This window comes from Rhinoderma darwinii, chromosome 6, assembly GCF_050947455.1.
Source record: "Rhinoderma darwinii isolate aRhiDar2 chromosome 6, aRhiDar2.hap1, whole genome shotgun sequence".
Lineage (NCBI taxonomy): Eukaryota > Metazoa > Chordata > Amphibia > Anura > Rhinodermatidae > Rhinoderma > Rhinoderma darwinii.
This window is the reverse complement of record NC_134692.1, coordinates 102,240,429-102,253,850: the sequence shown is the minus strand read 5'-3', so window position 1 is coordinate 102,253,850 and position 13,422 is coordinate 102,240,429. Positions and strand designations below refer to the sequence as shown.

The 13,422-nt window shown below is 37.4% G+C and overlaps 1 protein-coding gene across 6 annotated transcripts in view; it reads right to left on the bottom strand.

The window, feature by feature from the left end:
* The window catches only part of RBFOX1 (RNA binding fox-1 homolog 1), a 602,126-nt gene that overhangs the window by 149,460 nt on the left and 439,244 nt on the right, over positions 1-13,422 (bottom strand). For all 6 annotated transcript variants that reach the window (XM_075830075.1, XM_075830077.1, XM_075830076.1 and 3 more), the window contains exon 4: positions 11,694-11,747. In XM_075830075.1, the coding sequence (XP_075686190.1) occupies positions 11,694-11,747 (54 nt within the window). The remainder of the gene's footprint in view (positions 1-11,693; positions 11,748-13,422) is intronic.

The following is a 13,422-nucleotide window of genomic DNA, read 5'->3' as shown; positions in this document are numbered from 1 at the left end:
ATTATTTTTTTATTAGTCAATATGGGGGCATTATACTGGGTATGGGGGCCACTATGGGGCAATATACTGAATGGGGGCAGCTATGGGGACATTATACTGTGTAGGGGGACACTAAAGGGACATTATACTTTGTGGGGGTAGCTTTAGTGACATTATACTGTGTAGGTAGGCACTATAAGGGCATTATGCTATGTGGGGTCAGCTTTAGGGGCATTATCCTATGTGGTGGCAACTTTGAGGGCATTATACTGTATGGGGGCCATCTAAAGGGGCATTATACTGTGTGGGGGCCACTAAGCGGTTATTATACTGTGGGGGGGCACTGAGTTGGGGCTCCCTCAGATGTGATTCATCCCACTGTGCAAAACCCCTAGCTATGCCTCTGATGGCCACTGATGGATGGGTTAGAGGGCCATAGTCGGGCCTCAGTGACGCACAGCAGCATGATACCTTGAGTCCACACCATGAGTCCGCACTTTGAGTCCGCATCATCCCCTGCCCACACCATTATCATTGTTTTCAATGTTGCAGGGACTTATTTTTGTAATGGAGCTACGTACCGGTATCTAACTACGAATGATGTTGACATACATCAGACGAAGTGGGGCTAAGTACGGTAGTGGCGAGTCCCAAATAAAAGTCTCAGCCAAAAGTGGGTCTCGGCCTCAGAAAGTTTGGTAACCACTGTTCTACACAATGAATCTGTGGTCATGGCTGTGGTAATAATTGAAACCATGACACTAGTGTGAACAGAACCTTAATAAGTATTAAAACATTTGGGAAAGTTGAATAAGAGCCCTGTTGGACGCTGTAAAGGCAGCCTTATTGGTTGTCACTAAGCACTCCCAGACCCATTTATGACTGAAAGGAATCAGTAGGGTTTTTAACACTTTGACAATAGAGAGGATTTGTAGGCGGGAAAACTCTTTGATTAGCTTCTGTCAAACAGCACTCTTCAGAGCTTCCCTGCACAGGAAAAGAAAGGTATATGTAAATGACTACTCACATGTACCATTCTAATATAACATGAAAGTAGTAAGTGCATTCTACTGCAGTTAGCTATATTATGGGGCTCTGAATGGCATTGCTGTGAAGTACATAGGCTGCCCCTATTTTGGTAAAACTTTATCTGGCAATGTTATGGGGCACCGTGGTAATTTGGACATTGTTATTTTATGCTATGCCCTGGTGAATTGAAAAAAGGGAAGTTTTACCCTATTCCTTGTACATTGAATCTTTAGATAGGAGGGCAAATATTTTCTGCTCCCCCCAGGTAATATGCCTGTTCCCTATTTCTAGTCTCTAATCCTAAGAAGGTTTGTATAAGGGGTCCATTTTATTTCTGTCAAGCAATTTAAAGCAAATTATTTTAGAAAACAACTAAACTTACAAGAATCACAATAACATTTACTACCACTAGAGTGTTTCTTATGCATTACTCCATAGAGTCTGGGATTCTAATCAATACATTATGAAAACAAATTAAGCAAGCATTTTAAAAGGTTACCAAAATACCACATGGATAAATGGACTTGACATAACAATTTAGTAGCACTGTGGAAATGTAGACAGACTTTGATAGAACAATCACTTAGTGGAGAAACAAGTAGAAATACAATATAACTAATTTAGACAATTAAAAAACATTGAGAACAATTTGTTAGTGATCCAGGACATGTAAACAATATTAGGGCACAACGGCAGACATAAAGGTCTAAGCATGGTATCATTTTGGTACACATGGAAATCATATAATTCCACAAAATATTAACATGACATTATAGGTCATTGTACTTAATAAAAAGTACTATTTCAGATATTTTATGAATAAATATAAGATGTGGACTTAACCTGTAAAAAATAATAAAAATTTTCATGTATTAGTGTGCAGTAACACACCGCAGATTTTGTTGCAGAAATTTTCTGCAACTGGAAATCAGTTCCAATCATCTGAATGGGGTTGTTTCTGTAGCAGGTGCATGGATGCAAGTTTCTGCACCCTTAACTCCTCAACGACCACAACTTTTTTTTGGCCTTAATGAACAAGTACTATTTTTTGTTTTTTCATCTTTGCATTCCAAGAGTCATAACTTTTTAATTTTTCTATCATCTACATAGCCGTATTAGGGTTTGTTTTTGCAGAGACAAGTTGTATTTTTCCATTGCACCATTATTGGGTGCATATAAAATGTTGATTATCTTTTCTTAACATTTTTTGGGAGGGAATTGTAAAAAAAAACCCAGCTATTTTAGCATGGTTCTTTGCGCTTTAAATTTATGCTGTTCAATATGCGACATAAATAACATGTTACCTTTATTCTATGGGTAGGTACAGTTACGGGGATGGCAAATATGTATAGATTTTTTTTAATGTTTTATTACGTCTGCACACTAAAGACCCTGTAAAAAATATTTGTTTTTGCATCACCACATTTCAAGAGCTATAACTGTTTTATTTTTCAGTTGATGTGGCCATATTTTGCTAAGGTGTAGTCTTTAATAGTACTATTTTGGGATACATGGAATTTATTGATTAACTTTTATTTGATAGGGAAGGGAACAGAAACAAGAAAGGAATTTTGACGTTGTTTTTTTTGTTTTTTTGTACGCCATTCAACCAGTGGTTTCATTAATGTGTTAACTTTAGATTTGTGGCGATACCATATAATTGTATTTGTTTATTTATTTTTTTACACTTTTATTAAATAAAACCACTTTTGATGGAAAAAAGTGGTTTTATTTTATTCTTACTGTAATCTTTTATTTTTTTTAGAAACTTTCTTTAACTGTTTGAATTAGTTCTTTTTAGTTGCACTAGGGAACTTCACAAGGCGAATTGATCGCAGATATAATGCTTTGGTATACTTAGTGTACCAAAGCATTATTGCCTGTCAGTGTAAAATTTACAGGCAATCTATTAGGTCATGCCTCTGGCATGACCTAATACGCAGTTACTGATGGCAGACCTGGGGGCCTTTATAAGGCCCCCGACGGATATAGAAATCCATTAGCGCCCGCAGTCGCGTTGTGGGTGTGCTCATGGGGTGATAGAGGGATCTCCCTCCCTGTGTGAAACACCTTGAATGCCACGGTCGCTATTGACTGCGTCACCTAAGGTGTGAAACTGCCAAAATCTGAGTTCTCCCCAATTCCTGCAGTTGCGGTCGGAGTCTGGCTCTGTATAACAGCCATACTCCTTCCGCTTATGTCGTGGTTACCGTGGCAGTACCCACGAGAAAGGAATTACAGCTATATATCGGTAATAATGTGGGAACTAGCACCCGTTTGTAAAGGATATATCCATCATTTGTCCTTAAGGGGTTAAAGGAATTTCTAGAGTGTTGTCAGATTGAAGGGAGTTAAACCCTGAACTTCTTTATCTCTTATTGGCTCTGGTCAGAAAAACTGATATCTCAGAATAGCTGCAGACAAAAAGTTGTTGATTTTAATGATGTGAAGTCAAACAATGTATTTTTATGATCAGAGATTGTGACTTATGAAAAATACACATAGATAGATAGATAGATAGATAGATAGATAGATAGATAGATAGATAGATAGATAGATAAATCATAAAAGCAGGCAGCACTCCAATGTATAGTGAAGAAAAAAAGGAGCTTTATTAGTCCTGGTGCGAGATTTCGGCTTAAGACACTAGAGCCTTTCTCAAGCCTTGAGAACGGCTCTAGTGTCTTCAGCCAAAATATAGCACCAGGGCTAATAAAGCTCCTTTTTTTTCTTCACAATACATTGGAGTGCTGCCTAATTTTTTGATTTTTATATCCAGAAGGGACTTGAAACGGGTCTCTAGGGCGTGCACCCTTGTCTGTTGTCATGCACCGATGCTGCTGGACGGTGGATTTGTTGATATAGATAGATAGATAGATAGATAGATAGATAGATAGATAGATAGATAGATAGATAGACAGACAGACAGACAGACAGACAGACAGACAGACAGACAGACAGACAGACAGATAGATAGATAGATAGATAGATAGATAGATAGATAGATAGATAGATAGATAGATATGAGATAGATACATTTTGAATCTATCAATACTTAGATAGATTCAATACTGACAACATGCTTATATCAACATGCCCTATCACTTTGCTCAGAATTAAAAAATGTAAATGAAAACTTCCTGACATGGATTGTGTGCTCACAGAGCTGCTAAGTTTGTTATAATATGTCTACATATTCAAAAGAATACCAACTTAGATAGGGGTTTGGCTTAAATGTTTTATAGATGTGCTGTACTGTTAGATAATCAAATTAGATTAAAAAAAAGTTCATGCAGAAAAAATTAAAAACATATATAACTATCCAATATTAGCAAACCTCACTGGAGGCTGCATAATATGCTTTGTGTGGTGGCCAGTAACACATAGGCATGGTTTTGAAAGATGCAATGGAAACAACTAGAGGGCCTATATCTGTGCATACTGTTGCCAATCAGTATTCTTTTAATCTAGTGTGCTGTCCTTTTTTTGGCTTTTTTGTTACTATTACTATTTTTCTACTGCTCTATATGAAATAGAACCTCTTTGAGACGACCAAAAATATCACTGTGAAAAATTGTGTTTTAGAGCAGTGTGTCTCAATGGTTCTAAGTCAAGTACCCCCTACAAAAAACCCTAGGATCGTGCACTGTGCTACTTCTTAAAAGCATAGCAGGAGCACAATGTGAGTAGAGATACATGGAGTGTATCCCCTGGAGTTCAAGTAGAAACATAAAATATTGATGGCAGAATAAGACCACATGGTCCACTCGACTTCCCTTATTTTATTCCTTTAGTAATTTTAGCTTAGGATAAATATATATGTTTATTCCAGGCATTTTTATATTCACTTACTGTTGATTTTAAAACCACATCTGCTGGAAGTTTTTTTTCCAAGCATCTACTACTCCAAGCATCTACTACTCTTAACTAATTTCAGGATCTGTCCATTGTTCTTGTGTTTAGTTTCGTATTAAAAACGCTTCCCTCCTGAATTTTATTTAAACCTTTAATATATTTCCTCTTGAAGTTATTTTAAGTCTCTCCTGATATGCTTAAGACCTTCCACCATTCTGAAGCCCGTTTTTGGACCTGTTATATTTCATTACTGTCTTTGTATAGGTGAAGTCTCAAGAGCTGAACACAGTATGTGGCCTCACTAGAGCTTTATACAGTGGGATCAAAATCTCCCTCTTTCTATTGGTAATACCTCTAGCTATGCAGCCACGAGTTGTATTAGTTTTGCCTTCTGCCTGGCCACACTGTTTACTTATTGTGAAGCTGACAAAAATCAGTACCCCTAAATCTCTTCTAAAGTTCTTTCCAATAAAAAACTGCCATTAAGATTCACAGACAGAGGATTATTTCTTTCCAACTGCATTATTTTACATTTGGAAGCATGAAACTGTAGTTTCCATTGTTTTTGACCATTTTTACAGTAAAGTTATTTTTTTTTCCATATTACAGACACCTCCAGGAACATAAACCTTATTACTTTTGTGTTATCAGCAAACAGGCATAACTTACCTAGCAAACCCTTTCCTTTGTTACTTACAAACATATTAAAAAGAATAGGGCCCAGAACAGAACATTATTGTACACCACTTGCAACCAGTTTCTCTTCAGAATGCAGACCATTGACAACAACACTCTGATATCTATCGCCAACCGCTAATCAACTGAACTATTCCAGAAATAAGTTCAATTTTCAATAACTGGTCTATAAGCACTTTATGTGGAACTGTATCAAAAGCTTTCCAGAAATCCAGATCTCCCCGATATTCACGGCACCATTTTCATTCAAAACTTTTTGTGACATCGTTAAAGAAATCAATGAGTTTGATATAATCTGCCTGAGTTATTTGTTTTCAGGTGGTCAATTATATTCTTTTTCAGACGAGTTTCCATTATTTTTACTACTACAAATATTAAGCTAACTGGACTGTGATCACTAACTTCTTCTATAATACCCTTCTTATGGATGGGTACAACATGGCCATTCTCCAATCGACAGGACCATCACTTGTTAGAAAGGACTCGTTCAATAAATCATTTTCACGGGGTAGGGTCAATTTTATTACTTTGTTTCCCCTGTTTATCCAGAGGAAGGCAAAAATAAAACCATAAGGCATAAGATTGACCTTTTTTTTTCCAGCACATCCCACAGCTACTTGATTGAACTGAGATTCAGGGAAACAGGAGCAAAGACAACACCTTGAACTCTTTGTCATGCCCCTAAAACCATTCCTGAGCAATTTCTGCAGTGTGGCATTATCCTGTTGAAATCGGCCACTGCCATTAGGGAATACTGTTGCTATGAAGGCATGGACTTGATCTGCAACAATGTTTAGGTAGGAGATAGGTGTAAAAACAAACATCCAAATGAATGCCAGGAAACAATGTTTCGCAGTAGAACATTTCCCACAGCATCATATCGCCTCTGCCAGCTTGCCTGCTTCGAAAAGTGCATTCTGGTGCCATCTCTCCCCTAGGTAAGCAACACACATGCACCCGGCCATTCACATAATGTAAAAAAAAAAAGTGATGCTACCTTTTTATATTCCTCTGTTGTCTAGACCTGATGCTCTTGTGCCCATTGTAGGTGCTTTTAGGGGCCATGCTACCCCATGCTATGCAGCCCCCAGCTGCAATGCACTGTTTTCCGACACCTTTCGATCATAGCCAGCATTAACTCGTCAATTAATGTCAATCAGCTGCTTATAAGGCCAGTGAGATACTGTTGCACATTAAAAGAGGCATAGACTTGCGAGACTGGGATATAATATTACCACTTTACAAAGCATTAGTGAGGCCTCATCTAGAATATGCAGTTCAGTTCTGGTATTCACTTCATAAAAAGGATTCCCTAGATTTGGAAAACATACAAAGAAGAGAAACTAAACTAATAAGGGGAATGGAGAATCTTAGTTATGGGTAAAGATTAAAAGAATTACATTTATTTAGTCTTTAAAAGACGTTTAAGGAGGGACATGATTTACTTAAAGTAGTATATGAATGTCCTATACAAAAAAATATGGTGAAAAGCTCTAACATGTAAAATCCTCTCTAAACACAAGGGGGTACTCCCTCCATCTATAGGCTATATGCCTTCTTTACCATAACAACTGTAAATCTGTGGAATATCCAACCTCAGCAGCTGGTTACAATAAAAACAGTAGATGACTTCAAAAAAAGGTAAGAATCATTTCTTAGAACATAGAAACATTAGCACCTATGTGAATGTGTAGAATTCTTGTTTGAATGTTGATCCAGTTTGATCGCCACTTGGGATCAGAACGGAAATATTTCATTTTTAGGGCATGTTGGTTTATGCCTTATATGTATATTACTATTATTATTATTATTGTTGTTTTTAACCTTCCTCTAAATCAGTAGGTGTAAATCAAGTTCTATAGCTTGCGCATATCCCTTTCTCCTATCCCTTGAACTTGATAGACATATGTCTTTTTTCAATGAAGCTATGTAATTTTTTTTTTTGAGCAATTTGTTCTACAGTTTCTCTTATTTTGGATTCCTTCTGATAGGTACTAACCACTGCATATCAGTAACATCACAATATAGCCCTTGTCAAGGGTGATCAGATCCTTTCGCTTGCCTATTTTTCCTGCTCCCAACACAACAACTTCAAGAACTGACTGTTCGCTTGCTGACTAATATATCTCACTGCTTGACAGGTGCCATTTTAACAAGACAATCAAGTTATTCACGTTTCCTGTGTCAGGGTTTGAGCCCAGAATCTTCTGCGTCCCGGGCAGCAGCTCTTGCTGGGCTATATGAAATGCTGCACTGCTCCCCTGCTGAATCTATTGTCTAGGTTCACCTGATTCTTGCCTCTTGATATTCCTTGCCTTGATTGCCCCAATAAGGCCTCATGCACACTTCCATCACCATTTTCACGGCCGTTTCTCACGGATCCGTGTATCCGTTATGGTATCTGTGTTGTTTCCGTGTGTACTCCGTGTCCGTTTCTTGTTTCCATTTCAAACGGACGTTGTGCTTCCGTTTGGCTTCCGTGAATCCGTTAAAAAAACGGAAGGTATTGAACTTTATTTGAACTTGTCACATGTCCCAGTCTGTGAACTTTGGCATGCCCTGCCGTTGCTAGGGCAATGGACGGACCCATTGACTTCTATGGGCCCCACGGTCACGGAATCACTGCCCAAAGTAGGACATGCTCGACTTTTGACGGAACGGAACAACGGATCCGTCAAAATAATGAAAGTGAGCATAGGTCCATTGAAATGAATGGGTTCAGTGTGCCATCAGTGATAAAAACGGATAGCACCCTGAAGGAAAAAACTGAAGTGGGCATGAGGCCTAAGTCTGACCCTTTTGGCTTCCTATTTAAGCCTGAATCTTGCACTCCCTTAGACTATTGTGCTTCAATATTCTAATCTAGTTCCTTGCTGTTTTTCTACAAACTGTTGCTGCTTATCTATGTACTGAACCTGGACTGTTAATTGACTATTCTTGCAATAACCATATTCCTGCCTGATCGTTTCTGCCACTGGACTCCAAACCTGCTACAGACCATGACAACCATTCATTGATTTTAAAGTTGTCAGTGGTTGTCATCTCAATATGCTGGTCTAGGTAAGGACAGCATATTACAGGGAAGGCTCAATTTTCCTATTAGCCACAATGGCACAAAAACTTATTGTGCCATTTGGCAAATAGGAGCATTCAAAGAATTCACCAGACTTATAGATATGAGTCGGGTGTATTCATGAGGAGAGCACTCACCCCTTATATATTGTTTATGAAAGCACAGGGAGAAGCTGATAGAGCCTCACAGCTATGAGTCCAGTGTATTATTTGATAGCTCCTATTAGTCAAATAGCACAACAATATTTTTGTGCTGTTTTGGCTAATAGGTGAACGGACTTGTCTATTTAAAGGGGTTTTAGAGACAATGAAAATGTATGACCTATCCTCGGGATAGGCCATTAATAGTTGATGGGTTGAGGTCCCGGGACCCCCGAAGATCAGCTGTTTTGAAGGGGCTTATTGTGAATCTTCGACACGCATTTAGCGGTGATTCACAGGTCACTTCAATGGGAGAAAATAATGCAATACCTGTAAATCTCCGCTAAGTGCGTGTCGAAGATTCACAGTGAGCAAGAAGAAATGAAGGGCAAGCAGTGCTCGTACGAGCGCTGCGGCCCCTTCAAAACAGCTGAGGATGGGCCATCAATTTTAATTGCTGTCCTTACCTAGGGCAGCATATTGAGGGGATAGATCTGCATTAAAGAGGCTCTGTCACCAGATTTTGCAACCCCTATCTCCTATTGCAGCAGATCGGCGCTGCAATGTAGATAAGTTTTTTTTTTTTTTCAAAAACAAGCATTTTTGACCAAGTTATGACCATTTTTATATTTATGCAAATGAGGCTTTCTTAAGTACAACTGGGCATGTTTAACGTTATGTCCAACTGGGCGTGTATTGTGTGTGTACATCTGGGCGTTTTTACTTCTTTTACTAGCTGGGCGTTGTGAATAGAAGTGGATGATGCTGACGAATCAGCATCATCCACGTCTCTTCGTTAACACCCAGTTTCTGGCAGTGCACAGACACATAGCGTGTTCTCAAGAGATCACGCTGTGACATCACTTCCTGCCCCAGGTCCTGCATCGTGTCTGACGAGCAGGACACATCGGCACCAGGCGACAGAGGCTACAGTTGATTCTGCAGCAGCATCGGCGTTTGCAGGTAAGTCGATGTAGCCTCTGGTGCCGATGTGTCCTCGCTCGTCCGACACGATGCAGGACCTGGGGCAGGAAGTGACGTCACAGCGTGATCTCTCGAGAACACGCTGTGTGTCTGTGCACTGCCAGAAGCTGGGTGTTAACGAAGAGAAGTGGATGATGCTGATTTGTCAGCATCATACACTTCTATTCACAACACCCAGCTAGTAAAAGAAGTAAAAACACCCAGATGTTACACACAATACACGCCGACTTGTACTTAACTTTAAACACGCCCAGTTGTACTTAAGAAAGCTTCATTTGCATAAATATCAAAATGGTCATAACTTGGCCAAAAATGCTCGTTTTTGAAAAAAAACAAAAAACGTTACTCTTATCTACATTGCAGCGCCGATCTGCTGCAATAGGAGATAGGGGTTGCAAAATCTGGTGACAGAGCCTCTTTAATATTATGGCTGCAATCTATCTATCTATCTATCTATCTATCTATCTATCTATCTATCTATCTAGATAGACATATATACATATATATATATATATATATATATATATATATATAGGTAGATAGATACACACACATGCAACATATACACATGACTGAATTTTATCAGCCACGAGGACCATTGCATATTTCTTGAGTCTCCTCTACACAACTATGGGAAAATAATTTGCTCAGAATGGCTAGTGTATAACATTTATCAGTTACAAAAATATATACAAATCACATTATGTATTCAAAAGCTTGGAGTAAAGAGATTCTTTTTCTTGATAGAAAAACCCTGCACTAGAGTAAATTGGAGCAATACACAGGGTAATTGCTTGAGAGCATATTAGATTATATTACCAACTTTCACTTCAATAACAGGAAAATACCTATTCCTGCAAATGTTATGTTTTATTTTTTTATTCCACAAACGTGAACTCATTTTCTGTGATGAGAAATGTAATTATCACTAGGGGATAAGGGGAAAAAATGTAAAACCCTTGATATATCTCTATAAAGAGAGCAGTAATTCTATTTTAAGCTCACAGTCCATAACCTCTTATATAGTAATACTGCAGATTTTTCACACCAAATAAATATTTAGGAAACCCACAAAGTAAAATAGAAAGAGGTTTAAATTATGTAAAAATGTTTAACTGTATGTCTTGTTATTAATAGTGGTAAACGAAGACCATTGTTCCATAATACAATACTTTACCTCTGTACCAAGTATTAATACTACGGTTTACTACATGTAAGCATTTGATTACACCAATAGCAAAAAAGAATCATACTTTGTTGTCTTGCACTCCATATTACAGATCTATGTTATACTATTCTGTAATATAGCACTTATAGAATACTATGAGTCCATTCTGGACCTCTGTGTCCATATAGCTACCATATAAGTGAATGTGTGATCTCTTAAATAGCCGTGAAACATAACTCGCTTTATCAGCCAAATCAGAGACATCCATATGTAGACAGCACTTCAGACTTAGTACATAGTATAGTTGTCTGACAAGTTTCCTGGCTCTTAAGTAGGCGGACCACTAACCAACAGGGCAGACACCAACAGGTCGCATTGGAGTGGAAATTTTCTTAGTCTGGAGGGGAGCTAAATCATATCAAGTTGAGATTATTTATATGTTATAAATATGTTATAAAAGTGGCTAAAATTAATTCAACAGATGATGATAGATATGAAATAGATAGATAGATAGATAGATAGATAGATAGATAGATAGATAGATAGATAGATAGATAGATAGATAGATAGATAGATAGAAAATTAATGGTGACTTAACAATACTGCATCTGTCTCCAAAATATTATATCTGTGGTTAGCTGTAATTTTATAAAACGTTTTTACCAAAAGATTACTACAAAGTACAAATCATGTTTCCTGTTAAGTTTCAAACACTTCACAATAAATAATCAGCATTGTCTAAAAACATTGAACAGAAAGAATATCTTACCTTTGAGCCCCTCTCATTAAAAATTATTTCCACATCTAAGATTTTACCGAATTGCTGCAAGCAAAAAAAAAAAAAACAAACAATAATTATAATATGCTTAGTAAATAAATAAATAAATTAAGTCAAAGACAACAATTTTGAAACGGTGTTGCTTTTAATAACGCATTTATGTACCCGTCAGTGTCTCTGCAGTCACTGACCAGTGAGAATAATGGTGGCTATGGAAAAATGTATTTTTTGGGCTTATGTTTTATGTTTAGTGTCAATGGCAAACCATGTTAAAGGATGCCGCAAATAACCATGAACTTGTTTTTCCACTGTAGCTGGATTCATGGGTTCTCAGGTAAAAAATGAATGGGTAAAGTAACCAGCCAACTTTTTATATTTTGCACTCAGTTTATTGATTTCTAAATTAGCATTGTATATAATGCCCTCACTATGCTGTTTAACTAGTTATAAATCACAAAGTAAAAATGAACAATGAGCAATTTCAATGTAGAATGTAAATGAGGATGATGATGGTTATTATACCCCAGACAGAAAAAGTGTTTTGCATGATACTAATGGGATTGTCTATCATTTATAAATGTCATTTAAATGATAGCTGTGCAATAGCAAACGGTGTCTTTGTAGTGTACTGTGCACTGAAAAAGGCCTAACATTTTAGTAATCTGAATTTGGAATTTTCAATGTAACATAAGATGTTTAAAAAGATGTTCTGAAACAAAATAACGATTTGCTACAGGCAGGGAATGTAGCCAATTACTGACCTCAGTGGTAATGCAGGGGTCACATGCACATAGTCGGCACGTCATCACTGCAGGGCAGTAGGAACACCGGTACAGTGATATACCAGATGAGCAATATGTTAATGTTATTTTATCACATTCCCTGCCCTTAGCAAATTTTTATAAACCACTTTAAAAAATAATATAATATTTTATGACAGAAATTTTACATACAGCAGATTACTGTACAGTGTTTGGTCTAAAAATGAAACCTCACAGTATGCAAATCACTAAATCAAGCGCTGCACAGACATTGTCCCAGCAAGGAATGCTAAGGGATTCCTGCTCTAAAGCCTGCATATTTGTGAATTCAGCTCTAGGCTGTAATAAATGCTGTAACACTGAATCAATACATGATATGTAAAAGTATGTATTTAGAAAATGACTCAACTACAGATTAATTCTCAATGTAAACTGTAAAATGATGTTCAGTAAGCATGCACTTTAAGGTCTCATGCATTCAAAGTGTGGAGGGACACAGACTGCAATTTTGATCTGCAATACAAGTGCACGTTGCAGTCCATATGTTTGTGTGGTACCTTTGTGCACCTCTGTATGTTCTAGTTTTTTCCTTTAGAAGAAGTGCGTATGACAATGATCCCAAATACACTTGTGTGTATAATCCCTAAAACATATATCTCATACTATCTGTTACTTATAATTCAAGATAATACTGAAGATAATATTGAATATATTGATTTTCTGGGCACCTACATATATGTGCAAAGTCCCCTGATAAGATTAAGATTGATGCCATTCCTTATAAATTCTAAAAATCTAGGCATTAAACTTTGTAGTAGCACTTCTTTCTCTCACCAGTAAAATAGCAAATTAAGTAGTTTGCTGTTTTCAACTGTTCAATTGCTTTTTCATGTATAAGCCTTAATTGTTCTATGCAATGAATCACACTTAGGCTTCATGCAAATGGAAAAGCCATGTGC